Source organism: Oryzias latipes, chromosome 21 (assembly GCF_053564925.1).
Source record: "Oryzias latipes strain Hd-rR chromosome 21, Olatipes_Hd-rR_3.1".
NCBI lineage: Eukaryota > Metazoa > Chordata > Actinopteri > Beloniformes > Adrianichthyidae > Oryzias > Oryzias latipes.
This window is the reverse complement of record NC_136257.1, coordinates 10,533,180-10,559,784: the sequence shown is the minus strand read 5'-3', so window position 1 is coordinate 10,559,784 and position 26,605 is coordinate 10,533,180. Positions and strand designations below refer to the sequence as shown.

The 26,605-nt window shown below is 39.4% G+C and overlaps 2 protein-coding genes across 2 annotated transcripts; both read left to right on the top strand.

Moving 5' to 3' along the window:
- The first annotated feature begins 1,654 nt into the window (after positions 1 to 1,654).
- Positions 1,655 to 22,504, top strand: col8a1a (collagen, type VIII, alpha 1a). The gene is made up of 3 exons (XM_004081468.4): positions 1,655 to 1,798; positions 18,556 to 18,859; positions 19,036 to 22,504. Exons 2-3 carry the CDS (start codon positions 18,565 to 18,567, stop codon positions 20,961 to 20,963), a joined length of 2,223 nt encoding a protein of 740 aa, XP_004081516.1. The 5' UTR covers positions 1,655 to 1,798; positions 18,556 to 18,564; the 3' UTR covers positions 20,964 to 22,504.
- Positions 22,505 to 23,212: 708 nt separating this feature from the next.
- Positions 23,213 to 26,352, top strand: jagn1a (jagunal homolog 1a). Its single transcript, XM_004081467.4, has 3 exons — positions 23,213 to 23,322; positions 25,035 to 25,129; positions 25,228 to 26,352. The coding sequence occupies exons 2-3, from the start codon at positions 25,047 to 25,049 to the stop codon at positions 25,688 to 25,690; spliced, it is 546 nt and encodes a 181-aa protein (XP_004081515.1). The 5' UTR covers positions 23,213 to 23,322; positions 25,035 to 25,046; the 3' UTR covers positions 25,691 to 26,352.
- The last annotated feature ends 253 nt before the right edge of the window (positions 26,353 to 26,605 follow it).

The following is a 26,605-nucleotide window of genomic DNA, read 5'->3' as shown; positions in this document are numbered from 1 at the left end:
TATCTGTAAAAAAAAAAGAAGAAGCTTGGGTTGTAAATGCATTGCCACAAAACTGTTTTAAAGCTAAATTATCAAAGTAAATTGTGAAGTATTTGAAAAAAAAAAAAGCTCAAAAGGTTTACTTTTTGCACCAAAACTACCCAACCGTAAAAGCAAAAAAACATGATTATAGAAAGCTCTGAAAACTTAAATTATTTTAAAAGAATTAAGAAAACATCAGATTAAATTTTATGCAAAGTTTACACAACTGAATTTACTTAAAGTTCACGTAAATATTGTACTGAATCATTTCCCAATGCTTACTCTGAAATGATTTAGCTCTCTTTTGAGCAAGAAATGTATTTTAAAGCCGTGTCACACAGTACATTTTGCGCATTTTGCACGTATGAAATTTCAGTCTGTCCTGCTACATGCGTGGGTCTACGCAATTCATAAGTGTTTCTTGCGTTCGTCATTTGTGCGCAGATGTCCATTGAGGGTTTTGGCCAATGTGTCTCTACGTGTATTCAGTTTTGAGCTGTTCCAAATTATGGTCGGTTAAGAATTACTCAGTTTACGCATATTTACTTCATTTACTATTTACTTTATGCAATTACTTCATAAATCTTATGCAATTGTGGGTGATTTTAGTGAGAGACATACGCAAATTTGTGGCTTTCCACGATTGTTCTACATTCATGTCCTACCAATGTAGAACTTTTATATCACGTGTACAGACATCACACTCAAATTACATAATTGACACACAAATTACTAAAGAATTGCATATAAACTGTACAATAATCTTGCACGGTTCGTTGTTTACGTTTATTTATGTGTGTTTTGCGTGGTTTATTCGTAATTCTTCCGTGGTTTTAACGTGGCTCATTCGTGACACATCTGTGAAAACTTAACATAAAAAGACCACAACTTTTCTCACTTTTTCCACGGATATTCATGTCTGACCAATTTTCATCCTTGCAATATGTGCAAAATGTACGTCGTGGCTGAGTGACACGGCCTTTAAGACATTATTTCCAATTACCTTCATGTAAATGTAATTTTCATAACTAATTTCAAGATTCTATTTTGTCTAAAAAGGCAGAACATAGAATTTTATTTGATGAAATCTTAAATCTACTAGTTCCATTGGCAGATTTGTTCAATTATAACAAGGAAAAAACGTCTATTTTTTTAATTTGTTTTGAGAAGCAAATTTTTTCCACTGTATTTATTCGTCTTTTTCCAATGAACTTAGATGCCTTATTTTGTCAAAAAATAATATCTGGGCAAAAACTGTAAAAATATACATGATAACCTCCGAATATTTGGTGGCAGGTAAAAGCATGGAGTGCCTGTCATTATTGATAAATACAGCTGAATATGATTTTGCTGGGACTACATTATTATTATTTTTTCTTTAATGTAATCTTAAAAAGTCTAAATAAAATGTAATAAATGTAGATGAGCTTTTTTTTCTGCATGCAGCTGTTAATCTCAGTAATGTTTCCCAAAACTCATGTCCATTATTGCAGCCGCTGGAATTTGAGTGACATGAGCGAGTTTCGGAATATCCTCTCTTGAAGGTGGTGTACACCCCATCCCTCTTATTCATCATTCATCCCTCCTTCCTCCATACGTCCGCCTCTCCCACCCACCCAACTGACTCCACCTTGAAGCAGATAAAAGCCGGGTCCAAAAGATGCGCGTTTGTTACATGCATGTGTGCCAGCGCTTTTCGTGGTTGTCCTGTCGCCTGCCGTTTCTCTTTCCTTTGGTCCTGCAGTGACCATTCCCTCACAAACGGCCTCAGGAAAAGGTAAGCCGCTGCTCCACTGTGCAGTTGATGTTGATGTTTATTTTTTTACTTAGTTTTTTTCTTTCTTTTATCTAACTTGTGCATAATTAGATACAGGGCTTTGTTTTGTCTTAATCTGAAATGTATTCACTCATGTCTATTTTTGACAAATGTTTAAAAAAAAGAATGATTCCTTCACGTTAAGGGTTAAACTTATCATATTAACCCAAATAAATCTGCTTGTCAAGCTGCTGCCTGCATAGCATCCCTGCCACTGTGAGTTATGCATGCGATTGCGAGACAGATATTGTGCTTGAGGCAAACGCTCATTCAAAGACTCCGTCTGCAGGCATGTGCAGAGAGTTCAGGCTGAGCCAACAGACCACTAGGGAGGGGAGCAGCAGTTTGGTGAGAAGCGCCAGCCGAGCAAACAGCAGCTTTTCCAAGAGTAAATCTGTCGTTTAATCAACCTAAGGAGGCTTTCTTTCCGTGACTTTAATCCCTATTTTACCTTGAATCCTTCACGTTTCAAATTTGAGGATTAATTGCTTGAACTTCTTCACTATCAGACCAGCTGTTAAAGTTTGTTGAAGGTTTATTTTGAGCCACCCTAACTTGATTCCTTAAAAAGTATGAAAATAGATATTTTTTTAAAAATCCCGGTTGAAAGAAAGGAAGAAATTAAGTCACAGGAGCCACATAATTATAAATGAGAGAACAAAGCTGCATTGTGAAAGCTGAATATGAAGAACTTAAAAAGCCTATTGTTTCAAAAAAAAGTTGTCTTATTTTCTGTCATGCAAGAAAAATAATCTTATCAAAAAAGTATTTCAAAAGCAAAATAAAGTTTGAGAAAACATGTTGTAGTGACTAGAATTTTTTTTAAATTATTTATAATGTATTAACTTATTATTATTATTATTATTATTATTATTTTGCTTATCTGAAGAACATCTACCAACGGGGTACGAATTCCTGACTCATTTCTGAGGATTTTTGCAGTGTGCTTGCATCATTTTCTATGTTTGAGTGCATGTACTAAAAAATAATTAACCATATGTTTATTTATTTTTTTCTGTTTAAGATTATACAAAAAAAACATATTTTGATAATTTAAATTAATAATGAATATGGGATCTTCTTCTATGCCTCCCTTAGACATTTTAAAACCTGTATCAAAGGGGGTGCTGTAAACTGTTTTGTTAGGTCTTCCATGTTGTGATTATTGTGCAATTTTTTGTTCTTTTTTCAGATGTTTTTGTGTTTAACAAACTGCACTTGTCTGTGTGTTTTAATACTGCTCTTTACATGTTTACGGTGTAGGGAAATTAACAAAATTAATGACAAGATATTGATTTCAGAAAGATATACTAGTCTAATCTTTCAAAGTGGGCATTTACTCAATCACTTACTTATTAAAGGAACTCAAAACAACTTGAAAAAAAAGTTTTTCTCATAAAAATCTCTAAATTTTGATGAGAAAAAACCATCCATCCATTTTCTGACCCCGTTTTATGCCTAATGGGAACCCAGGACTGCTGGAGTCTAACTGGACCATTGTTGGGCGAAGACATTGTTCACCCTGGGCCGGTCATGTCCCGAATCTCTTGTTTAATTTAGGCTGAGAAGCAATTTGTTTTTGTTTTCTCCACTGTTTGTGGCAAACCTGTTAAGTTCTATCATTTTACATTGTGTCCTTTAAACACTGCAAAAACATGGGTGTCAAAAGTTTCCAAGCCAAAAAGCTGCAAACGGGGTAAGAAAAATAATAAAATGTTTTTTTTTTATTTCAAAACTTTCTTATTAGGAATATTTTTCAAGCGAGACAGAAAATAAGAATTTTTTTCTTAAAATAAGGGTCTTTTTACTTGAGATTCCGTTTTTTATTTTTGCAGTATTTCTCATGATGTTTTCAGGGGTTTGGAAGAAACCAAAACAATCTAATAATAAAAAAGAAGAGGTGTTGGAAAAGATGAGAACTTCATCTTCTGCTGGGTCCCTGCAACCTTTCCAGAGGAGTGTGTGCTCATTCAACATTGCACCCCCTTGTGTGTGCCAGTCAGCAAACAGGAGGAATGAACGGGACAAAAGGCCAAAAGAATGCCACGAAAACCAAGAGTTATGGTCGGGTAAAGGAGAGCGAAAGTGAGGCAAACAGTTTGGTCATTTAAGCTGCACAGCTGTGCCCGTGTATGCGTGAAGTAGCTGTGTTCCATGGTATGTGGACAGGGTTTGTTTGGCGGAGGGCGTTTGTAGCGTGACCAAAAGAGGTGTTAATTTTACAAGGTGTGCTTTAGAAAAGCTGTGTTTGGGGAGGCGAGGAGCAGCATTTTTGTTTCCTTTTGCTGAGAAACCACAAGGAAACAGCAGTTGGAATTGAGTGCGTCTGTGCGGCAGAGCAGATTTGCGAAAAATTTGCAGACATGAATTCCGATTAGGTTGTATATGAGGTTTGAAGAGGGCAGCATGGATTCCCATGAGAATCCCCCTCAGCTGTCACGTCTTACAACCCCCCCCCCATGTGTGTTTGCATGGTGGCTCACAGTCTTGACCTTTGACTTCCAATGCGGCCTGCAAGCGCCCACGGGTCACCGAAGCAGTGTGTCTCCAAACTCAGGAAAGCGTAGAGAAAGGGCAAATCCCCCAGACAGGAGACACGGAGGAAAGGAATGGGGCAAACCGGCTGCAGCTCCGCAGCCACAGGAAGGAGGAGAGACTGCCAGATCAAGAGAGGAGACGTGAGGAGGGGGTGCTAAGACGTCCGTCTCGGTCTGATGCGAGGGAAGAGGAGGAATTTGTCACCGCTGAGCTTTGTGTACTCGACTGTCACATCCATCAGCTGGGATCTGCCACTGTGAGCATTTGTGTGTGCGCAATAGAAAGCCAGGACACCAAACACAGGTGTTTTCATGAGTGAAGAATCCGCGGGTTGTGATACTTCATCAAGATCTGCATTAAGATGCACATGATTGTAGCTTTTTATTTGCACCGAAGACCACTTTTTGGGTGTTGTAAAACGTATTTTTTATTTTTTGCAGCATAAATGAATGCTGTTTTAAAAGAAATTGTTGAGGCATTTTTCTAACGATGGAGGACATATAAAAATAGGTTCAGCTGAGTATTTCTTTATTCAAATCGTAGTGAATCTGGAGCAGAATAAAAAATGTCATTGGAAAAAGAGCTTATTTGTGGCGCTGAAAGTACACTGGGGGGGCTGCAAGCTCAGGTAGGCGGGGTTGCTCCACGCCAATGGTCCCACCCACAACTCAGAGGTGAATTTTTAATGAACTACTGACATCCTTCAGAAACTACATGTGTCCTAGAAAATGATAGTTTTTTTGTTTATGGCTAAAAACAAACAGCACACAATCATAAAAATATATCCTAAGATTATCAGAGTGGAACTTTGATGGTTGCAGAGCTTTTTCCCTCTAATAATAATAAATAATAATAAAAACAAAATCTGTGTAGCGCTTCAAAATGCACATAAAAACGCTTTACAACACTTAAGTTAAAACAGTAAATATAAACAAGAGCTAATAAAATAAAAATACAAAGAAGGAATTCTTTAAAGACATGTAAGGCGTAAAAGGTTGAAAGAACAAGAACTATCAGAAAGAAAAAACACAAAAAGATGAGTAAGCCTAAGAACATTCAAAGAATGTGTGCTTTGAATGTCATGCTGCAGTCCACCTTAACCTGGAATGACTTTCTCACTTTGAGGAACCAGCAATCCTGGGAAGTTGGGGATACATGGTCAACCAAAATGACATTGGTTCAAAAATGATCCTCCTGATTGTGTTTTTCCCTCATAGTTAATCTGATGAGGCGTCTCCAGGCAGGAAGTCTTATACACTGCAAAAACAGCCCCCTTAGAAATAAGTAAAAAAGGTTCAGTTGAAACATTTGAAACATTTTCTTTAAATGGGGTTAGAAAAATTGGTTTTACCATCTATTCTTATTTCAATAACAATTGTTATTCATTTAGACGTGTTTTCTCAAACTAAGGTTTCTTGCAACAAGGATATTTTTACTTTCTTAAGATTCAGTTTTTACAGTGTATTTGTTGGAGATAGTTCTGTCTAAATATGTTTTTTGCCTTTTAGTCCTTATTAAACAAATGCGTTTTTAAAATCCTGTGACGAGCTATAGGCGTCTAGTTCTGATTTGAGGATAAAGTTTTATTGATTCATAAATGCCCTAATCCGGATTGGGTGAGAATAAATTATGGATGGTTGAGAGAGACAGCTGACAGACTCAAATCTGGAGAAGGAAAGAATATGATTATAGAATTTCTGAACTTATATGGAAATTCTTCTCTAAATGCTTTGACAACAACCAATGATTGTTTCACATTTTTTACTCTTAATTATAGAGGTCATACATCCTCCTTTCATAAGAAGGAATTTGACATGAAGCTAAAGGAAGGTGTGATTTGCAGTAATTATTATAATAATGAATAAAAGTGTTTTTATCTTTTCTTTATACTAAAAAACAATTACTTCTAAAAAGCTAAAAACTCAAAAATGATTGGTCCAAAATGAAAAATCCTCTCTTCTTCGTCTAAACCGTTTGATCATTTTTGGCATCACAAGGATGCTGGAGCCTGTCTCAGACACTGGTGGGTTAGTTTGAACTCATGTTGGCACGTTTGATTGATAACATAAAAATTCAGTTTCTGGATTAATAGATGTGATCTTAAAATAATTTAGAGTTTTTTTTTAGTTTACAGAAGTTAAAGATGTTAGCTTTGTTGGCTACGTGAATCCCCTATCGTTGAGTCACAACATCATAAAAGGTGTTTATTTAATGGCACCTCTGCTTGGAAGCGCATTAACCTGCGACTTTTTCTTTGCACTTTTTTACTTTGGCAAAAATTTAAGTTTTAGACGTTTCTAGACATTCTAGACATTAGACATTTTCTTCTTCTTGAAAAAGGCTGAATCGTCCACTTTGAGTGGAGATGTGTGTGGACAAAAACATCAGCCATCAGCGCACAGCGTTTTTAATCTCTTAAAAACTCAACCTTCAGTAATTTTGAATGCAAAATTACTGGACAATTGAAACGTCACTGTTCTGTTCAATGCTAAAAAAAAAGGCCTAACTACAGTAGCCCTAAAGTTCAAATCACATCAACAAATCACTCAACGCAGAAACATTTTAAAGGTAATTTAAAAAGTAAAACAAATAATAAAAAAAGCATTACATATTAAAAATCAAAACAAAAGTAATTTCCAGAAATCAAATGGAAATGTTAAAAAATGAACAAAAGAAAAAAATGGAAAAAATACGTACTATGGGACGCCACTGATTGGATGATGACGTTAAAGTTCTGAAGAAGCGTGTTTTACCCAAACTGTGGTAGAGAGTTGATTGATTGATTGATTGATTGATTGATTGATTGATTGATTGATTGATTGATTGATTGATTGATTGATTGATCACTGAACCTTTCCAGTGAGCGTGGCTGGAAGCTTGAAGGAATATCTTCTGTCGGATGAAACCAAATGAAAAGGTGAACAAACATCATCATCCATTCAGTGACATCCCATCTCTGGAAATTACCGTACTTTTGTTTTCCGAAACGTTTTATTTTTTTTAGCGCTTTGTCTGGAATTCTTTTTTTTTTTTTGTAATTACATTTTTGTCTTCTCTACTTTTGTTTTGATTTCTAAAATAAAATACTGTTTTTAATTATTTGGTTTTGCTTTTCCACTGTCACTGTGATATTTTATATGGTTTTGTGTTGTCATACGTTGACATGATTTGTTCTTCAGGGCCACTGTACCAAACAGAGCAAAGGTTTTTCCATCTTTCTGGAGTTAACAAAAGACTTAACGCTCAGAGATGTGTGCAGCTGCAGGATCTTCATAATATTTAAACATGCAAAAACTCACCCTAGAGAACACGTATGCTGAATTCTAATCAAAGCGTGCCTCAAAGCTCATAAAACAGTAAAATGTAAATTGGCTGGAAATGAGAGAATCCTGAATAATTGACTGTTAAGTTTCTGTGAGTTTTTCCTCTAACGTCTGCAAAATATCTTTGACACCCTAAAGCTAATTCTCTGGTGTGTGCACTCCTCAAGTGAGCATTAAAGAAGTGTTCTGATCCTTCCTGGAGCCACTGACTCTGAAATAACGAAACAAAGAAATAGAGACATTCTCAGTGTGGGTGAAAAAAATTCCACTCGCAAACATGTGAAAAAGTATTTAAAATATTTTTTTTAACGTTTCTCTGAGGAAATATTAGTCTGTTTTTATGTCCATTTTTGGTCAAAAAACCATTTCCTGTAGCACAGTTCTAGACAGTCTACAAATTTCCCATCCATGGCTTTTTGATTTTTACTGTCAAAAGAAGAGGAAAAAGTCTCAAGAAGTTATTCAGCAGTTGCAGGTTTTGCTTCATTTGTTTATGATGCAGCAGATTCATTTTAACCTCCTCACACTCTTGTTTTAAATCTTCAAATGCCTTTTTGTTGTCCCCGTCCATTAGAAGCTTTTTGGATCATTCCACCCTTTGACCTTTTCTCGGGCCTCTGGTGATTTTGACAGGACTGTGCCACTGTCTGTCCCATAAGAGTCGTCTTTGAAGGAAGTCCACCTCAGTTTGATGGAGATGGAGACCAGAGGTGGTAAAGAGCGCAGAGCCTCACCAAGGTTCTTTGAAAATGAACCCACATGGTTTTAATCATTCAAAACAATGAGCAAATCAGATTAAGGATCAAAAGTTTCTTGAAAGGATTGATAATGATGTTTAAAACAAGGTTAAATAAAGTCCACATGAACAAACACTAATAAAATAATAAGCAATTTACAACCTAATCTATCACATTAAAACATAAAAAGAGCATTTTGGACTTACTGGATGGATGTGCCTAGAATGTGTAAGCATATCAGTGAATGGCATTTAGCTGGAAAACAATATAAATAAAAAAATATTACTATAAATAAACAACTAGATTTAAGACATAGTTAGATGGAGGAAGCTGATTTGCTGTGCCAAACCCTGAAGGACAAATGCTGAAAGGAAATGAAGAAGATAAACATTTTGATTCTAAATATTCCGATACATTTGTTGCATAAGGATGTTGGTTGGCTCCTGCTATAATCTACAACTACCTTAACTCTTCAACCATTTATGCAATCAATGTAAATCAACTGATTCTGTCATGAAAAAAAACGCTTTGCACTACAAAAGTCGCTTTTGTCCATGTTAGAATAAGCTGATTCACGACAATTGCGTTAACGATCAAGGAGTTCCAGTATATCAAAGAGTGTGTGGTAATTACGTGTCGCAGACGACCGATCCGGTGTTCAAGGGTTAGTCTTGCTGTGAAAATTGCCGTGGTGTTAAAACACAGTCCAAGCACTAATTTTGGCATGGATGTACCTTAGGATCCCATCTTTCAGGAAAGCATGTTAGCCACAAGAAAATCCTGGATGAAAAAAAAAATGTAGGGATCTGTTGTAGCCACTCCTCCAGCTTGGGGGTTACTGCCCCGAGTGCTCCAATTACCACAGGCACCACTGTCACCTTCACTTTCCAGACTTTCTCCAGTTCCTCTCTGAGTCCCTGGTATTTCTCGTTTGTCATGTTCCATCTTCCTGATGTTCCCATCGCTTGGCACTGCCACATCCACCGTAACGGCTTTCCTCTGTTCTTTATCCACCACTACAATGTCTGGTTGGTTAGTCTGTACCATCCCATCAGTTTGGATCTGGAAGTCCCATAGGATCTTTGCTCTCTCATTCTCCACCACTTTCAGAGTTGTTTTCCATTTTGACCTAGGGGTTTCCAGTCCATATTCTGCACACGTTTATGTATATTATTCTAGCCACTTGATTGTTGCGCTCCATATATGCTTTACCTGCCAGCATCTTACACCCTTCAGTTATGTGCTGGATTGTTTCAGGCACCTCTTTGTACAGCCTACACCTTGGGTCTTGTCTGGTGTGGTGTGGTAGATCTGAGCATTTGCTCTGGTGCCTCCCATGAGGATCTGTCCTCCAGCACTGCATCCTCTGCTCTACATTGTCTGAGACATTCACTGAGCAAACTGTCAGTTGGGGCCTTGAGCTTGATGTATTCATGCATCTTGGATGTTTCATCCTGGATAGTGGCTTCCACGCTCACTAGTCCTCGGCCTCCTTCCTTGCAACTTGCATACAGTCTCAGGGTGCTGGATTTGGGATGGAACCCTCCATGCATGGTGAGGAGCTTTCGTGTCTTAACCCTTGTGCTATCCCAGGCACTTTGACATTGGGAGTTGAGTCATCTGGTTTCTTCAATGATTTGTTATCTTCACAGGTGTCCATGGATTACATGAAATCCTCTTCACCTTTATCCACCTTTGTCATGGTTGGGATAACATTTCAATGTGAGGGTGAGGTCATAGAATAGCACAAGGGTTAACATCCGTGGTCTGTATCTCTTCCTTTGGCCATCTTATTATTCCTTCAGGGTATCTGATAAATGGCAGTGCGTAGCTGTTTATTGCCAGGGTTTTGTTGTTGCCATTGAGCTTGCTTCTCAGGACTTGCCTTATTCGTTGGAGGTATTTAGCTGTTGCAGCTTTCCTTGTTGCCTGCTCCAGGTTGTCATTTGCCTGTGGAATTCCAAGGTGAATGTCTGCTATTGTTCCTTCTGGGAGTGAGATCCCTCCTGTGTGGACTACCTTGCCTCCCTTTGTCACCATCCGGCTGCATTTCTCGAGCCAGAATGACATCCCAATGTCAGTACTGTAGATCCTGGTGGTGTGGATCAGGGAGTCAATGTCACACTTAGCATATAGCTTGATGTCATCCATGTTAGAGGAGGTGACAGATGGTGGACCCATTTCTATAGGACTTGCCGTTTGTGGTTGTTAGAGCATTGAGCTACCAGTTGCTTGGCAGTTAGCCTTCATTGTGGGTTTCAAGCATCCATTCACCACATTCTCTGCATGTAACCTCTCTGAGTAGGATTACTTGAGAAGTAGCAAATAGACATTGAATATTTTTGTAAAAATTGAGGATATGGCCACCATTTTTACAAATAGCAGCCACTTTGGATTTTTCTCGATGCCAATGTTCTTTTCTGAAACAGGGAATCCTTAGGGACGTCCATGCCGAATTTGGAGCTTGTACCACAAAATGCACAATTTATTTAAAATATCAACCTAACCGGCTCCACTACATGTTTAGTAACTGTTTTAAGGCCAAGAAAGTACCAAATGCTGCAGTTTCTCAAATGACCACTAGAGGCTGGTGTCTTAAGGGAATCATTTCCTATTGAGTCCTATGTTATAAAAAACATCTGTTTTACAAAAAATATAAATGTATCTACAGCCTGGTGCCAAAAATTTTAATAGGTACTGCTTTCGACAGAAAAACGGTTGGGGGTGCATTTTAATAATTTGTTTACAATATAGCTTGTTGAGGTTTTTTTTTTTTTTATCCCATGAATGGATTTAACAAAACTTTCAAATACTTTGTCCCACCCAACTAGCCCATTATAACATTGTTTGGTGTGTGGAGAAAACCCTGATAAATGTCTCCATTCCCCCATCAGGCTTCCTTTTAGTGTTCAGAAAGCTATAGGTGTGTGATAGATTATGGCAGGGCTGGTTAACCCTGGTCCTCAAGAGCCACAACCCTGCCTGTTTTCTAGCTTTACCTGGCCTGCTTGATGCTGACAACCTAAATCAGGTCAGCCCTTGATTATGGGTTCAGTGATCCTAGTGACCACCTCCTGGGCTCATACTCCGCTGTGGTCTGTGTTTATAAGGGGCTTCCTGTGTTTGTTGAAGAAACAGATGAGGAACTGCTCATGAAAACCCATAAGAAGAAGAAGTTTTTCTCTTTTGTAAGTGGTTCAAATCCCAGCTGGGACTTTATGTGGAATTTGCATGTTCTCCTCATCCATGTGTTGGTTTTCTTCGAGCACTCTGGTTTCTTCCCGTCCAAAAACATGCTTCATAGTGTATATGCTTGTCTATCTATGTGTGGCCCTGTGATGGACTGGTGACCTGTCCAGGGTGTACCCCACCTTTGCTTTTCAGAACCTGGGTAGCCTTCATCAACCCTATGACCCAGTACAGGAATGAGCAAGTTGAGAAGATATGCAGGTGGATGGATGGATGGTTTAAGGAAAAGAATACACTAGTGTGCAATCAGAATTCCTCTAAATGAACAGTTTTAAAGTTTTTAAAGATATAAATTGCAAAAAGAGATTGTGCTCTCTTTGTCCTGTCATGTCTGCCGTGACCTGGAGCCTGAACTCTTCATTCTTTCCGCAATCTTCCCCATCTTGTTATATTGACGTGTATCTTTCTATAGTTTGACTTGCAGAACTCAAAGTCATAAGAAGTATCATCACTATTGACTGTACAAGAGAACTGGACCAAATGAGTGTAATGTCACCAATAGAAAACAACTCGCTTATGGTTCAACAAACTGAAGTCAATTAAGTCGCCATTTTTTTGTCATATGGATGCCAACACGTCGGTGCCAGACGATATTAGTTAGAAGTGATTGGTCCGAGTTGATCAGGCATGAGTGATTGTGTTTTTAAAAGGTTGTTGGAAGTCAACACCCTACCACTTTATAAGTGGGCTGAACAAAATTTGTCAATTCACAAAATCTGTTAATCAAACGTTCTGAAGGTTTGATGTGACACCACATACATTTATAGAGGCATCTGATTAGTCAGTTTAAAACTTATAGTTTTAAGTATATAGTTTTATAGTATAGATTGCACAAAAAAAGAGGATTATCAAGGTCATAATCTAAAAGGCTATCAGAAATCCCAAACATGATGGCTGAGTAATAGCTGTTTCTCAATATAAGTCATTTTGGGATATTGGCTTTTTGCCTTCTTCCTATTTGGAACCCCATGGGGGAAGGGTCACTCAGTCCAGTTCTAATGCACAATCAATAATCAGTTGAGGTATGGAAAACAGCCTTTGCTCAACAAAGCCCTTGTTTGTGTGTGTTAAGGGGGCTGGGGAAGGTACCTGTGAAACCCATGATTTAAGGTGGAATGGGCAAATTCTAGAGAAAAGAACAAACCCTGAGAATGGGTCAATCAAAATTTCAGGTGGTTGTAAAAGCATCCAAAAGCCTATAAATGGTGGCTTCTAATGGAAAAAAGAAAGAGAGCTCATAAAACCTTTGCTGGAAAAAGCCAAATTCTGAACATGGCAAAGATGCCTGTTCTGTGAAAGAGAGAACTGATAAATATAAAGAACATAAACACATGACATACAGTACATGCAGGTCAATAAAGAACATGCATGTCAATCATTTTGCAGGTTTCTTAAGATGAAGGATGACACAAATTTACTGGTATTCAGACGTTTTAGGGAAATCAACAGGCGAGATGTAGCACTGTTTTCCGACTGGTGTCACAAAGATACCACAGACCTATTTGTCTGTTTAATTAAGACTTTGAATAATTCTGACCAGCAGAGCCGTTTATCTTTTTCTCTCAAGTTCCTTATTTCCATTATTATCAGTGATAGAAAGAATAAATAAAAACTCCAGAGGTGATCCTTAGTTTCAAAAATGGAGAGATTGTGCTTTAAAGCCTTGATTCAGGTCCACAGGTCTGAATAAATATTGCAAATAAGATCCAGAGAAGTCCAGAGAAGATTTCAGCTCTGAATGATGTAGAGCAGAGGAGAAAGAGCCCAGCCCAAGCTTCCTCTTTAGCAGCTCCTCTGATCCGGACCATATTTTTATTGAATCATATCTCCTTTTCCTGTTTCAGATTTCTGCTGTGTGCATGTAATTCCTTGTTTTTCTTTTCCTATTTCTGACGACTTTAAAATAAAATGTGTTTCTTTGGTTAAACCTGGGATAGCCCTGCGAAAATATCAATGTACTCCTTTTGTAATTATTTCATCCATATAGAAGCTGATAGAATCGATCTCACAGCTAATCGGGGTGTGGCGGTCATCTTAATGTGGCTCATGAAAACGCATCTCCCCCTGCGGCCTTAAAATACTCCAGTGGAGTGACTGCACTTACAATCTCTGTACAGTTATCTTGTTAACTCTTAAACAATGTTAAAGGAAGGACTGGCACATGGGAAACCAGGGTTCGATTCCCAGAAGACACGATGCATCATCCAGAGCAAGACCCCTCGCGCCACTGCTTAACTATGTAGCCAAAAGTGTGTGCCGGTCACTGGAGGGGCATCCGACATAAAACCACCCGTGCAAATCCCAAGGATATGCTGAAATGTGAACAACTACAAATAGACAAATCAACCTACAACAATACATTATCAGTGGTATTGTAGAAAGGCATATAGTAGTTGACTGTGAAAAGACTTTTCTGTCTACAGATTACAATAAATTATAATTATAGAGACATAAGGATTCAGCTTTAATTGAATTAAATCTGATCCACCAGTTAAATCTTAAATCCAGGATTTAATTCAAATAAATCTGAATACCTCACAGGAAACTATGTCAAATTGAATTGCCAACCCACAATGATGTCGGATACTGATTTGTAAATCAGAGGAACAAATCTCTGTCTGTAGTTGTCAACTTGGTTAATTGTAGCCAGACACAACAGCAATACTGCAGGAAAATGTCAAGAAGGGGATCAACCAAGGCTTTGAAAAACAACCCTGTAAAAAGGGCTTTATAACAGAAGAAAAAATTCAAAATGGAGTAATACCATTAAAATAATATGATTTGAAGACATTGAAGAGAAAATGAAACTGGGATAAAATGTGACTTTTTTTGGTTCCGCTGCTACCTCTAGATCTGCAAACTTCTAGAAACAAATAGGTACTTTGTGAATTTTGCATTCCTTTTTTCCTGGTCTTAAATGTTTATTGAATATTGACAGTATGGAAAGTTTGTCTGATTTATTACCTATTACAAAGCAGGGCTCCAGACTGCGAGCAATTGGTCGCATTTTGCGACCAAAATTTGAGAGTGTGCGACTGAATTTTACATCCAGTCGCACATGCGCGACCAGTAAATTTGCTTCCCCCACCCTTCGTATTTCTTATACATTAAACGTGGAAGGGGCACGTCAATGATCAATGAAATAATTAATGAGACGCAAGCGCACACGGACGCAGGCAGACACACACACTCGCGCACATACTCATGAAACGCGAGCACGTACACTCTCGCGTGATGCCTGTGTGCGAGGCGGCCACTGCGTGTGAGAAGAATAGGGACAGCCACTGTGAGTGGCTAAAATGCGTGTAGGGGGAGGGGCCTAGAGATAATCGAGTGCGCGTAAACATCTGTGGGAAGGAAACGGAGAGACAAATATCAAAACCTGATATGTGCGTCTGAGCTATGAGCAAGCAAACTATTGATTCGTTCTTCCCACCTGCGGCTAGTGTACCAGTGCCAGAGTGTACAGCAGGGGTCTCAAACTCGCGGCCCGCAGGCTATTTGCGGCCCCCAAGATGATATTTTGCGGTCCCCGCCTTAATATGAAGGTTTAATGTTACTGCAGCCCGCCAGTTTTAATGAATGACACTTTTTCATTGTCGTGCGCGAAGCTGACCAACCAATCACAGTGGGGTATATGACTCTTGGGGGCGGGACAATGACAGGGCTTGAAAGCAGGAAACCTGACAGCTCCCTCCCCGGACCAAAAAAAAATAAATAAATAAATAAAAAAAAAAAAAAAAAAAAAAAAAAAAAAGCTCCCTCCCCGGACCACATTAAGGAGTTCCTTACTTTCCTTTAGAACGTATCTATTCGCTCGTAATTTTCTAAATACATGCAGTCCGTGCCGAACTTTTCTCTGGGCCACACAGAACCGGAGGAAGGTTTAGGTTTTGGTTACGGTTACGGCGGCGCATAAAACAGTCCTGCGCGGTTGTTACGGCAGCACACCGCTCCCGTCCCGCGGGTGTCGGGTCAGCTGAGGAGAATAAATGTCCCACACCTACATGCGTGACAGCTAACGGGGCTTGAACTTTAAACACGTGCGAGCAAAAACAACATTAGTTTTAGACACACTGAAAATACGTGGGGAAAATGCAACGATCGACGTGTTTGAGATGAACCAGCGGCTCGCCTAGATCGTTGGGGAGACCGGGGGGGGGGGGGGGGGGCTGTGAGATGAAAGCGAATCTGCAGCAAGACTGAAGGAGTACAGGAAGTTGGAGTTGTCCTTAACATTCAATTTAGTTTTAATATTCTTCTCCCCCTTAGTATGATCTGTGTTATTATATATTTTATGATTATTTTAATGTTTTGTGATGTATGTAGCCTTTTTTTAATGAATTGGTATTTTAAATTATTTTAATTAATCACTCCACTACAAAAACCATCAGGACACATGTCCCATAATGCATTGTTTTGTAGTCTGTAGGGCAGCTTTCAGTCAGTTCAGTTTCCAGCTGTGTCCGGGTAGGTTTGCCCCTTGCTCCCACCCCTTTCTCGCGATATTTTGTGATGATTGACAGTTGATGTTGGAGCAAAAACAAAAATATATGTCACACACCAGGTGATCTGCGCAGCGTTGAGTTCACCTGGGTGATCTCAAACACGCTTATTGTGCATCTTGGCTGCACCTATTTGGTGTCACAAAGATAAATTTGTACTGTCATGACAGCGATGCTTTTGTTTTGTTGCATCTTCAAAAGTGCAGAATAAAATGTGACACTGAATTTGAAACAGCACATTGTAATTTCTGCATCTATTATTAAAGTATTTATTAGTAATACAGTGGAAATTAGTAGATTTGGTTAGAATGTTGATTTACGGTATGCGCCCCTAAATTTTCTGGTTGCGCCCCTAAAATTTTCAGTTAGGGGCCACTGTGCTCCTAGTGAAAAAAGTTAGTCTGGAGCCCTGCAAAGGTATCCATTAAAGTATGCTTTGGGAATTAAAATAATGTCCTGTATGGGGTTCTGTTTGTGCAAAAAAGGGGTTTTTGGGTCCAGTGTTTGTGGATTTGATCCATTGTTTCTGCTGATGGTCCACCGTCTATATTTACCGAACAAGTTTATTGAACATTTGTTTATGTCTATTTACTTCTAAGTGATATTAATAACAGAATATCTGGGGATTTTCCAAAACCCTTTAGAAAAACATTGTAATTCTGTTTTGGAAGTATATTGTATTTACTGTGGCTGGGCTGTGGTACAGTGGTAAGCACTCTTGCCTCACAGCAAGAAGGCCCCCAGCTCAAGTCCCAGCTGTACCTGTAATGCATAGATTTTCTCCGGGGACTCTGGCATCTCCCCACCATCCAAAAAACATGGTTCATTGGTTTATTGGTTACTTTAAATTGTCCCTAGGTGATCTGGAGATCTGGAGATCTTCTACCAGTCTGTGGTGGCCAGCACCTTGTTCTCCTCTGTGGTCTCCTGGGGAAGCAGCATAGCAGTCAGTGACGTCAACAGACTGAACAACCTGATCAGAAAGGCGGGTTCTGTCATTGGCTGCAAACAGGAAATGTTTGAAGCAGTCATGGAGAGGAGGTCACTGAACAAGATTGTATCCATTATGGACAACCCAGACCATCCTCTCCACCCTGTTCCGGACAAACAGCGGAGCTCCTTCTCCAGGAGGCTCAGACAGCTCCGCTTCAAAACGGCCAGATACCGGAAATCCTTCCTAACAAATACAATAACCCTGAACAATAACTCACAATGCAACAAATAACCTTTGCACATTTTTTTTTTACCTGAACTGTTTGTAAATAGCTGTTTAAATTTTACCACCTTATTCTTTACATTTATGTTACATTTTTTTTGTTTTTTATATTATTCTTATTCTTTTTTCCCTCTTATGTTTACAATGCTGTCATTTGCAATGGTAACGAACAAATTTCCCACGTGTGGGATCAATGAAGTAATTCTGATTCTGATTCTGAATTGTGAGCGTGCATGGGTGTTTGATTTGTGGCCCTGCAACAGACTGGCGACCTGTCCAAGATGTCCCCCACCATTGCCCACAAGTGGCCAGGATAGGCTCCAGTTTTGTCGCCAAAAGCGACTAAACAGCTTTGAAGATGAATTCATGAATGACTGTATTTACTGTTGAAAACATATTATCTCTGAAAATCTACCAAATGACAAAAACTGAAACGTTTACCAGTTTTAGAAACCTAAATGTTGGCTCTAAAGTATAACTTCAACTGTTGTTTAACACAAAAAGAAAATATAACAACTTTTAAGACTAAATCTATTGGATGAAATTGCAACAAAAGAACAACAGCTTACAAAATCAGTTGTCCATTTACAATTTTTAGCCAGCAGGGAGAGACAAAGATTGATCTCACAGCTGTCTGGAAGTAGAGGTGCACATAGGCTAAGACAGGGGTGTCAAACTCATTTTCACCGAGGGCCACATCAGCATAGTGGTTTTCCTCAAAGGGCCAGATATAACTTATACATGAAACTAAATGTAATGAAAAATAAATGTAACTACTCCTTAGTGTTAAATTACCCCGCTATTTATTATTCTATATTATTATTTATTATTCTATACAGTTGCATAGAAAACATATGTTTGCTTGTCACTCTAACATAAATCTTTTTACATTTGATTCTGACAGGTTAGGTTATATAGATAGTGTTTAAGTCCTAATGTATAGTTGCCTAATCCGATATTTCTAGTCCGATTCCCCCTAGATATGAATAAATACACAAAGATTTTTAAATTTTATTTTAAGATATTGAAAACTTTTATGCTCTCGTGGGCCACATAAAATGACATGGCGGGCCACATGTGGGCTAAAGCATCAGTCAAACATATCTGCAGCATCACTCAAATCATTTTCTTATTTTTTTATGTCCCACAGGCTTTGGCCATGTCTTCCCTACCTGTCCTGCTCTTCCTGAGTCTGTTCCACTTTGTCGTTCTGACACACATAAATGGTGGAGCGTTCTACGGACACAAGCAACACCCTCAGCCATACCAACCAAAGCAGCACCATCAGCACTTGGGCAAAGGCAATGGTGGCTTCCCCCAACAACAGTACCTCGGCAAGGAAGTGCCCTATATGCAGTATCCCCATTATAGGAAGGAGGTCCCCCAGATGCCAACACTCAAGGGCAAACAAAACATTCGAGATGGGGGTGCCTATCTAGGTGGACAAGACAAAGGTGAGAAAGTCATATTTTAAGTAAGGATCTGCTAATGCATGATGACATTTCCTTATTTTAAGAAAATGCACTAAATTAGTTGCTGTACTCTGCGTGCTTGACCATTTCCCACCTCAGTGGTGTGAGTTTTTACCATTTTTCCCACTTGAATTTTAAATAATGTTATTTCCGGACAGGTCAGACAATCCCTAGTGGAGTTGAGGGTGGTTTGCAAGGAGAACCATGTCCAGCTGGACCACCTGGACCGGCAGGACCTCCTGGACCTCCGGGGCATGGACAACCAGGTCCTTCAGGTCAACCTGGACCTCCAGGACCGCCAGGAATACCTGGAGTAGGAAAGCTGGGTTTGCCAGGCTTGCCAGGGAAGCCAGGAGTAAATGGTGAGGCTGGGCCTCAAGGAGGAATGGGCCCTAGGGGTGACGAAGGTCCGACAGGACAACCAGGGCCTCAGGGACCCCCAGGACCACCAGGACTTCCAGGATTAGGCAGACCTGGAGCACAAGGATTACCAGGTCAACTGGGACCCAAAGGAGAGCCTGGTCACAAGGGCTTTCCTGGATTACCTGGGTTACAAGGACCCAAAGGAGACAAAGGGATTGGGCTGCCAGGACAACCTGGGCACAAAGGACTTCCAGGGCCACCTGGAATTGCTGGTCCACGAGGGTTGCCTGGTTTTGGGAAACCAGGTCTAAATGGAGCTCCAGGTCCACAAGGTCCAAAGGGGGATAAAGGATATCCTGGTGAGACAGGACAGCCAGGGCAGCCTGGAGAAGACGGTCAGCCTGGTCCACCAGGGATTCCTGGTCTGGGAAAACCAGGTCAAAATGGCCTGCCAGGGCAGCCAGGTATGCCAGGTGGGAAAGGTCACCCAGGACCAACTGGTTTGCCAGGAAAACCAGGGTTACCAGGATTAGGTAAACCAGGATTACCTGGTCCAAAGGGTGACAAAGGGATTATTGGGCCACCAGGACTTCCAGGACCTAAAGGAGATAAAGGTCATGGTGGATTACCTGGCATGCTTGGATCCCCTGGACTAAATGGTCCACCAGGTCCTCCAGGCCTTATGGGACCCCCAGGAAGCATTGGTCCACCCGGTTCTAAAGGAGAAGATGGAGATGCAGGACCAAGAGGTCTTGATGGGGCCAAGGGTGACCAAGGTCTTCCAGGACTACCTGGAGACAATGGTTTGCCTGGGGATCCAGGAGAACCAGGACCAAGAGGTTCACCAGGAGTAATTGGTCCCAAAGGGGAAGTAGGGCCTAAGGGTTCACTTGGTATGTCAGGTCCGCCTGGGGCTCCTGGTCCAAAAGGTCAAAGTGGATTACCTGGTGAAGTTGGGCCTCAAGGTCCAAAAGGAATCCCAGGTCGAAATGGTGCAACAGGACCAATTGGTCCCCCAGGTTCTCAAGGACCTAAGGGTGATACGGGCCCCCCTGGTCCACCTGGCATAGCAGAAAATGGAAGTCCGGGTGTACCTGGTCCCATTGGAGCTCCAGGAAGAGAGGGTTCTCCTGGGACAGCTGGACAACCAGGTCAACCTGGCCCTCCAGGTCCACCGGGGCCACCAGGAGTACCTGGCTTCTCTCCTGAATTGGCTGGAGTTCTCTCTGAAATGGGTCCAGGTCTGGATGGTGTCAAGGCTGGAAGTTATGCTAAAAAGAGTAAGTATGGTGAAAATGGAGCAGAAGTGATGGGTGTCAGCGGTCTGGAGATGCCCGCTTTCACAGCCATAGTGACCACTCCTTTTCCACCTGTCGGAAGTCCCGTCATATTTGACAAACTCTTGTACAATGGCCGCCAAAACTATGACCCCCAAACAGGAATCTTCACCTGTGACGTGCCTGGTATTTACTACTTTGCCTACCACATTCACTGCAAAGGAACCAACGTGTGGGTGGCGTTGATTCGAAACAATGAACCAGTGATGTATACCTATGATGAATACAAGAAAGGTTTCTTAGATCAAGCTTCGGGAAGTGCAGTATTACCTTTGCAGGCTGGGGACACGGTGCACATCATGCTACCCTCAGATCAGGCTTCAGGACTCTATGCTGGGCAGTATGTGCATTCATCCTTTACTGGGTATTTGTTGTATCCAATGTAACACATTTCAGGCTTATCACAGGAAAAACTTAGGGAATATGTTGTACAGTACATAAACAAGAATTATTCTTAGACATAGTCAGTAAATAACAATATGGTTAACAAAGGTACAAGAAAACATCAACACTCTGAAACCTTGTAGCCATTTTAAATGGCACAGCAAAGAATGATGCAGTTTTTCTTGCAATCTAAACAATACAAATACATGGAAAGAACATCTCAATGAACCTAAGCAATTGCAAAAAGAGCATATTTGAAAATACAATTGCGCAAATATGCAACCGTTGCTGCAACAAATTAAATCTCTAGTTTTTTTACAAGTTAAAAGTTGGCAGCTAATTTAAGTCATGCAAAAACACCATGAAAAATGTATGATACAAAAATCAAGTACAAATAAAGAAGTAAATGCAAAATGTGCTCTTGTCCACAAACCTTTGCACAGATAACAAGCATAGATTTACCACCTGAAAGTGACAGCGCTGATTACAAGAACTGCATAGACATTAAAAAGTTAATATAAATTAAAGAAGCATAGACATGCTTGAAATGTCACTTAGTAGTAAATAGACATTCAAAGTTGTTTTCTTACCTTCTTTCAGCTGACAGAATTCACTCAATTGACTGCTACCATAATTAGATCACCAACAGTGGATGCAATTAAATCTAAATATGTTTGAGAAAGTGCTTGTAATTGGGATTACATTGGTGAGTGACTATAATTATTTTACACTGTGCTCATGTGGTGTTTTAATTAAACATTTTTAGTTGTCCCTTTCAGTATAAATGTACTGTTTTGAAATTTAAAATAATCTTATACACATTTTTTACATTTAAAAAAAAACTGAACTGGTTATTTTTAAGTTTTAGAATTTTTAGAGCCGAGGAATTTGTGGGTATTCTTCACAATATAAAACCCAAAACAGTGCACAAAATTAAAATGTCTGTAGTTATCAGAGTTAAAACACAAAAAAGCAACTATCTTTTAAATGAAATCCAGCATGCATGTCCAAACCCCTGCTCACATATTAAAACTTAGAGTTTAAAAACTTTGTGTTTCTGTTTATTTTTGTTCAGCTGCACACTTTTTTTGGGTAAATATTAACTAATGACTATCCTGCTATTTCTTTTATCACAAAATCATTTTTAAAAAATCCATAATTGGATAACGTTTTTATTTACTAATTAAATATAGAAGGTGCAAAAAGTCAGAATGTGATTTCAAAATAAAAGCAAGTGCAATTCACTTTAGTTGGACTACAGTATGCATGTTTTAGGGTGGTATTTGTTTGAAAGTACCTGATGTTCAAGATGTTGCTGTCTTAAAGCCACATTTCACAAGAACATTTATGTCAATAATGTTTAAAATTCACATATTTGACTGTTTTCTTACACAAATACAAAAAGAGAAAACTGTAAAGAATGAAACCATAAGGGGGAGTGACCATGGTCCTGAAAATGTATTTGTAATCAGATAATATGTGTAAAATGTTTTATGTTTGTCTGTTTGTTTGTTTTCTAAATAAAGTTGTTTATTTAATGAGATTATCCTGGATTATTATTGCACAATTTGCATGATTGAAAGTATTACTGAATAGAATAGAGTAATACGTTACAGATCCCACAATGGGGAAATGATCTTGTTACCATCACTCTATTAAAAATAGCAGATAGAAATAAATTTACACTACAGATACAATTCAGAATGTGTCCATGAGGTGTTGTAGTATAATAGCTGACAGGAAGAAAGATTAGTGTGACTTCTTTACAGCGAGCTGTTCAGGTCTCTGATTGGAGGAGCTCCTCAGTGCACCCATGGTCTCATGCAGAAGATGATGATGGATTCCAGTTTCTGTAACACCCTCCTCTCACTCACCGCTGTCACAGACTCAAGACCAGTGTGTGTGACCAGAACAAAGCCGGATCTCCACCCAGTTTGTCAACCCTCTTCCTGTTCCTGTCAGTGCATCTACCCCACTCGTAATTATACAGTATTATGAGTCAGGTCCTTTATTTCTAAAAAAGATTCTTGCATAAAGACATTTAAAAGACAATGGAAACACATGCAGATAAACGGTTTCCTTCATTGTGACATAATTGATTACCTAAAATAAGACTACTCAAGTTAAAATAAAAAATTGAAGTGACAGAATGAGATCAATGACAGTTTGAACCCAGTCAATTGAAATTGCTGTAGTAAACATATCCAGTCTGCAGATGGTTTGGCCCAGAGATGCTGATGCTGCGGTCAACAGCGCGCATGCGCAGAGCTGCAGTCATCCCTATTTTCTTTCTTGTTCTGTTCAAACAAGCAGCCTTGAGCATTTCCGGGCAGCAGGGAGGACGCGGAGGTAACATCGCCGGTGAGCCAAATTATTCTCTGTAATATTACGGTTCTTCAACGTCATCTGTAATGCTGTAAAGACGTTTTATTAACATGTTCGCTCGAAATGTGTAAATAAAGCTAGCATCAGTCAGAGGCTGAGTTACTAGCTTACAGCCTAGCTAACCACCGTGAATTCTATATGTGTTTTTTATTAGGGCGTTTACATTTAGATAAGAACCGGGATTTGCTTAAACTCGTTAAAATTGTACTATGGTTTCCAACTTCATTTATTCTATCTTTATTTTCTATTGAAAATATTGAAATTCATACTTTTCAAAGTGTCCTGTTTGTCTATTGCTAAATTAAACCTGGTTAAATAGTTTAGCATTTCATCCAAACAAATACTATATATAAAATAAAATAAATGGTCCTGAAAAAAACTCAATCAAATCACATCAGTGTTTTTCACCAAATTTCATATAATTTTGCCTTTTCCTTCAATAAACAGAACAAAAAATTGTGACATGGTGGATATTTATAAAATTGAAAAGAAAATGAAAGAAAATAGAATGTCATAACTCATTATAAAAACGTCAATATCAAAATACCTTACAAATAGTTAAAAATTCTCTGATCATCATTTTATCTATTTTAAAAGTGTTCCCAGTGGTCTTTTAATTATGATTAGGCCATTTTTAGCCAAAATCAAGAAATCTGTGTCGTTTTCTAGGACATAGTTTCTGCAGAGCGCCATGAGTTCAGTAGAAATTCTCCTCTGAGTTACTGTATGCGCAGACTTATTGGCAAGGAGCAAGTCAATCCCTTTATCCCCTTCCTGTCTCTAAGCACTCTCGGTTTATACACTTTTTCGCTAGCTTACAGCCCATCACAGCAAAAGCAGTGAGCAATATTGGAGCTGTCCACCCGTACAGTTTAGAGCAGGGCTGCTTATTCCTGGTCCTCGAGATCTACCACCCTGTCTTTTTGTCAGCTCTTCCTGCACAACTTGCTGCTGGATACCTGGACCAGGTGTGCTCATTCAATCAGAATGTGGAGACATCTGATGGAGCCAATCAGCAGCTAGCAGGGCTTGGGTGGGGATCTGGAAAACAATCAGGGTGGTAGATCTCGAGGACCAGGAATTAGCAAGCCTGGTTTAGATCCAGATTCCAGCTCAGATGAGGAAAGCAAAGACGTACATGGATCTATCTGTCTGCAAGTGGATACATCAGAATAAAGAAATACTCAGAAATGCAATTTTCATCTTAATTTACTTTATATATGGTCTCCATCATCAGAAAAATGCCACAAGAACAATGTTAAAAAACACCATTTTCATTGGAGTGGGTGTTTAATACTTAACAGACGGTTTTTCACCCACTGTAACTCCTCAACCGTTCATGCGATCAATGGGAATCAGCGGATTCTGAAGCTGGGAAAAGCGGCTTTTCACAACATATTCTTTACCCAAAGTGTTGCATATCAGCGAAAAGTTGTTTTTCTCTACTTCAGAATCCGCTGGCAGGACATTAATTGCGCAAACGGTTGAAGAGTTGAAAGAATGTCAATACTGGAGCTGGAGCTTCAAGAGTTACAAAAAAAACAGCATTATAATAATGTTACACAAAAGCAAAATGATCAATAATGTGGTTGTTCGGCTCCATTTACTGGTGTACATAATGGATGAAATACTAGGAACAGTGGCTGAAGTGCTTGTGTTGTGTTGCCATTGCTTTTGTGCGTTTGTAGTATTCTGTCATCATGGCATCGCGTGTCAGAACCGCTGGAACCAATGGAGGCGGCTTCAAACCCAAAGAGAAGGTGGCTCCGCTTTATCAGATGAGGCAAGTTTCTTAACTGGCTGATTTTAAAAACTTGATCTTCCTCCTTAAATACTAAGCTGCATTTATTTATTCATTTATCTATTTTTCACACTCTGCAGTGCTTCGCTGAAATCCGAGGTACGGAAACTGAACTTGGTGCATCTCCTGATCTGGCTGCTCGTGGCCGCTCAAGTGACTGTTAGTCATTTCCGCCTGGTGTCACATGACACCGTGTCCACGCCATACCAGTGGGAGTATCCGTACCTGCTTAGCGCCCTCCCTCTGCTGTGCAGCAGCCTGTCTCTCCCCAAGAACAATATCAGTTACCTGGTCATATCCATGATCAGCGCAGGGCTGTTCTCCGTGGCGCCGCTGATCTACGGAGGCATGGAGATGTTCCCTGTGGCGCAGCAGCTGTACCGCCATGGCAAAGCCTATCGGTTCATCTTCGGCTTCTCTGCAGTGACTGTCATGTACATCATCATGGTGGTTGCTGTTCAAGTGCATGCATGGCAGCTATATTACATGAAAAAACTTTTGGACTCGTGGTTTGATGCCACTCAGGAAAAAAAGAAAAAGTAATAATTTGCTGGACTAGACATGAAAACAAATGTAACACTATCATAAATATTATTTAGATCATTTTTATTTTGTGTTTAGTATAATGCAATACCTTGGCATCTAGTGATTTTTAACAGGTTTGAATAAAAATGGGTAGGCTAATTATTTTTCAAAGGCTTAAAATGATAGCATTTTGATGTAATATAAAAGCATTTCCCAGTGGTCTTTGAATTATAATTATGCTGTTTTTGGCCAAAATCCTAAAACCTGTGTTGATTTCTAGGACATAGTTTCTGCAGAGCGGCAGTAGTTCATTAGAAATTCCCCTCTGAGTTGTGGGTAGGACTGTTGACCCACCCCCCCTCCATTTGTAAAAAGAAATACTCAGAAATGCTATTTTGATCTTCCTTTTCTTTATCCATGTCCTTCATCATCAAAAAAATGACACAAGATGTTCATTGGAGTGGGTCTTTAAATCAGTGAAAACAGTCATTTCTTGCAAAGACAAAAGTAGCTTTGAGGTGACGATGCAATTAAGCACACTGTCACATACATACATGTCAGGTATCTGTTTTTATTTGTACATTTAAAAGCGGAATCAGGTCCAAGATGACGATTGACAATTTAAAAAAACTGCATTTATTTGTGGTGTCAACCGAATAAATGTGTCAACAGAAAAACAATGGTGTGATTACTAGTCCCCTAACTGTTTGATGAAAGGCAGGGTTTTTTATGTTGTCATGATTATATCTGCTTCTCATATATGACCATTTTAAATTAAAAGACAGTTTAATAAGAAGTTTCTGACTCATGTTAATCCTAGTTTTTTTATTCATTTCTTGAGTTTTATCCTAGCTACAATAAAGATTTCTGGAGGTTTAATTCAGTAGATCTGAACATCAATTAAATACATATTTGAGGTACTCAAGGTAACAC

Bases quoted from the DNA above. Each gene is read 5' to 3' on its own strand.
- col8a1a (XM_004081468.4), top strand. From the start codon at position 18,565: ATGTCTTCCCTACCTGTCCTGCTCTTCCTGAGTCTGTTCCACTTTGTC. The intron at 18,860-19,035 runs GTGAGAAAGTCA...ATTTCCGGACAG, and splicing joins TCTAGGTGGACAAGACAAAG to GTCAGACAATCCCTAGTGGA.
- jagn1a (XM_004081467.4), top strand. From the start codon at position 25,047: ATGGCATCGCGTGTCAGAACCGCTGGAACCAATGGAGGCGGCTTCAAA. The intron at 25,130-25,227 runs GCAAGTTTCTTA...CACACTCTGCAG, and splicing joins GCTCCGCTTTATCAGATGAG to TGCTTCGCTGAAATCCGAGG.